We start from the raw sequence: 3,205 nt of genomic DNA, 5'->3' as shown, positions 1-3,205 counted from the left end.
GGGTGGTGCCCAGGGCTGGGATTGCAGGGGGTATCAGGAGTGAGGGGCACTGGCAGTGCTGTGGGGGCAGCCCAGGGCTGGGATAGCAGGGGGTATCAGGAGTGAGGGGCACTGGTGGTGCTGTGGGTGGTGCCCAGGGCTGGGATTGCAGGGGGTATCAGGAGTGAGGGGCACTGGCAGTGCTGTGGGGGCAGCCCAGGGCTGGGATAGCAGGGGGTATCAGGAGTGAGGGGCACTGGTGGTGCTGTGGGTGGTGCCCAGGGCTGGGATTGCAGGGGGTATCAGGAGTGAGGGGCACTGGCAGTGCTGTGGGGGCAGCCCAGGGCTGGGATAGCAGGGGGTATCAGGAGTGAGGGGCACTGGCAGTTTTGTGGGGGCAGCCCAGGGCTGGGATAGCAGGGGGTATCAGGAGTGAGGGGCACTGGTGGTGCTGTGGGTGGTGCCCAGGGCTGGGATAGCAGGGGGTGTAAGGAGTGAGGGGCACTGGCGGTGCTGTGGGGGGTGCCCAGGGCTGGGATAGCAGGGAGTGTAAGGAGTGAGGGGCACTGGTGGTGCTGTGTGGGAAGCCCAGGGCTGGGATAGCAGGGGGTGTCGAGAGTGAGGGGCACTGGTGGTGCTATGTGGGAAGCCCAGGGCTGGGATAGCAGGGGGTATTGGGAGTGAGGGGCACTGGTGGTGCTGTGTGGGGAGCCCAGAGCTGGAATAGCAGGGGGTGTCGGGAGTGTGGGGCACTGGCGGTGCTGTGACCAGGTCGTGGCACTTTTCTCCATTCCTGTCTCTCTCTCTTTCTCTCTCCTGTGTCTGCGGCCCTGCAGGCGGCAATGTCAACGCAGCGATGGAGAAGGACCCCGATCACTACCAGGAGGCCATGGGCAATGGGGTGGCAGCTGACAGACTGGTGGCGGGAGCTGGTGACGTGCCTGGCCTGGATGTGGGGGAGGTGCAGGTGAGACCCCAAATCCCTGCTGAGCCTATCTGGCCCTGCGCTGTGTCCTGGCAGCTGTGGGCTGAGGAGGGTCAAAGCGGAGCTGGGCAAGGGCCAGCCGGGCCCCTCAGGGCATCCAGCCTGAGGGGTGTCACTGTCTGGGAGGGGTGGGGATGGGGATTGGTGGGCAAGGAGTGCAGCCGCTGTGCTGGCAGGGCCGCACCACGGAGCAGCGTGGGGAACAGAGTGAGGGGCTGGGCCCTGGGAAAAGGGGTCCCGGGTCTGGTCCCACCTCCCTCATGGCTCCCTGGTTCTCCTCAGCTGGACGAATTTGTGGGCGCCAACCCTGACTATAACGAGGAGGAGGAGGAGCGCAAGTACTTCCGCCGCAAGCGCCTCGCTGTCGTCAAAAACGTGCTGGCCGCCAGCCTGGGCGGGATGCTGACCTATGGCGTCTACCTGGGTATGGCCCGCCCACTGTCCCACCCTGCCCTGCCCACTGCCCCCCAGGCATCTACCTGGGTGTGGCTGGCCCACTTCCCCGTCCCTCTCCTGGACCCACCCAATCCCCCCAGCCTGGATGGGATGCTGACCTACAGCGTCTACCAGGGTATGCTCCCCCACTACTCCTGCCACCCCACCCAACCCTCAGCCTGGGTGTCTCCCTGAGTATAGCCCACCCACTGCCCCGCCTCTCCCTGGCCCCACCCACTGCCCCCTACCTGGGCATGATGTTGGGATACGGCATCTACCTATGTGCAGACCACTGTTTTGGGGGGGCCCCTCCTGCTAACTCTGCTGCTGGGTTTTTCCTAGTACCCCCACAACTTTTCCTCTGTGTCCCCTCCCCTCCCCTTGCAGATACCTGCTGGGGGGTCCCTGCCACTCCACTCACTCCCTGGGTCCTGCCTCGCTGCCCCTCCAATCCCAGGGGAGTGTGGGGAGGAACGGAGGTGAGTCAGATCTCAGCCTGATTCCAAGCATCCAGGGCCCCTGCATGGCAGCCCCTTGGCCCTGGTAACTTCCCCCATCCTTTCCCAGCCACCCCATCCTGCAAGGGGCTGTGGGCTGGGGAAGAAGCCCTGTCCCCTGGGTTCAGCTCTCATATACGCTGGGCTGGGCTCATGGGATGCAGGGCAGGATTCACCCTGGTGCGTCCGGCCCCCCCAGGCCTGCTGCAGATGCAGCTGATCCTGCACTATGACGAGACGTACCGGGAGGTGAAATACAGCAACATGGGGCTGCAGGACATCGACAGCAAGATGCTGATGGGCATCAACGTCACCCCCATCGTGGCTCTGCTCTACACGCCCGTCCTCATCAGGTACTTGCCCTGCCCACCGGGGCTTTGGAGCGGAGCCCGGAGCTGGAGCATGAAGCAGCTCCAGAGCAGTGGAGCTACAGGTTTTTGCCTGGAGGTGGAGTGGAGCCGGAGCTTAACTCCAAACCTCTGCTGCCCACCAGCCCAGTCTGCAACCACCACATCCTCCAGAGCCCGAGAGATCCCACCCCCTGAGCCAGTCCCTTCCCTGGGGCTGATCAGAGCTGGTGCCCCCTGTGGTGAGCAGACCCAAGTCCTATCCCCTGAGGCAGACAGAGCCCCATGTCTCCCTGGGGGGGAGAGGACATGGGGGTCCTACTGCTGACCCGGCTCCCCATGTGGCTCCCCAGGTTCTTCGGCACCAAGTGGACCATGTTTCTGGCCGTGGGGATCTACGCCCTCTTCGTCTCCACCAACTACTGGGAGCGCTACTACACGCTGGTGCCCTCGGCCGTGGCCATCGGTGTGGCCATTGTGCCCCTCTGGGCCTCCATGGGCAACTATGTCACCCGGTGAGCTGCCATGGAGCAGGGCCCCACCTGCTAGGGGCGGGGGGCCCTCGGGTAATGGGGCGTGGGGGATGGGCGCTCGGGTGTTGGCATTCCTGGGGAGGAGGGGGTGTGCCCCCCTGGTGGGCACTGTGTGGCTCATGGGGCTGCTGGACCACACTCCCCTCCCCCATTTCATGCTCACAGTCGCCCCCTGCAGGATGGCGCAGAAGTACTACGAATACGTGAACTACAAGGAGAATCATGTGCTGGAGCAGCAGCGAGCCCCACGTGGTGCCTACAACACCTACATCATTGCCTTCCAGAGCCTCTTCTACGGCTGCTTCCACGTGAGGGCAGGGCCTGGGGTACTGGAGGGGGCAGGGAGATGGGCCCGGGGGTTGGCGTAGGCATGGGCAGGGAGGAGGGCTGGACCTTGCGGGCTGGGGGTACTGGGGAGGGGGCAGGGAG

General features: G+C 64.7%; 1 protein-coding gene across 1 annotated transcript in view; it reads left to right on the top strand.

The window, feature by feature from the left end:
- The window catches only part of UNC93B1 (unc-93B1 regulator of TLR signaling), an 11,786-nt gene that overhangs the window by 3,685 nt on the left and 4,896 nt on the right, over nt 1–3,205 (top strand). Inside the window, exons 2-6 of the mRNA XM_032775842.2 lie at nt 816–946; nt 1,247–1,388; nt 2,096–2,249; nt 2,597–2,758; nt 2,955–3,084. Of these exons, the coding sequence (XP_032631733.1) occupies nt 816–946; nt 1,247–1,388; nt 2,096–2,249; nt 2,597–2,758; nt 2,955–3,084 (719 nt within the window). The remainder of the gene's footprint in view (nt 1–815; nt 947–1,246; nt 1,389–2,095; nt 2,250–2,596; nt 2,759–2,954; nt 3,085–3,205) is intronic.

Source organism: Chelonoidis abingdonii, chromosome 4 (assembly GCF_003597395.2).
Source record: "Chelonoidis abingdonii isolate Lonesome George chromosome 4, CheloAbing_2.0, whole genome shotgun sequence".
Classification (NCBI taxonomy): Eukaryota; Metazoa; Chordata; order Testudines; family Testudinidae; genus Chelonoidis; species Chelonoidis abingdonii.
This window is presented reverse-complemented; position numbering and strand designations above follow the sequence as displayed.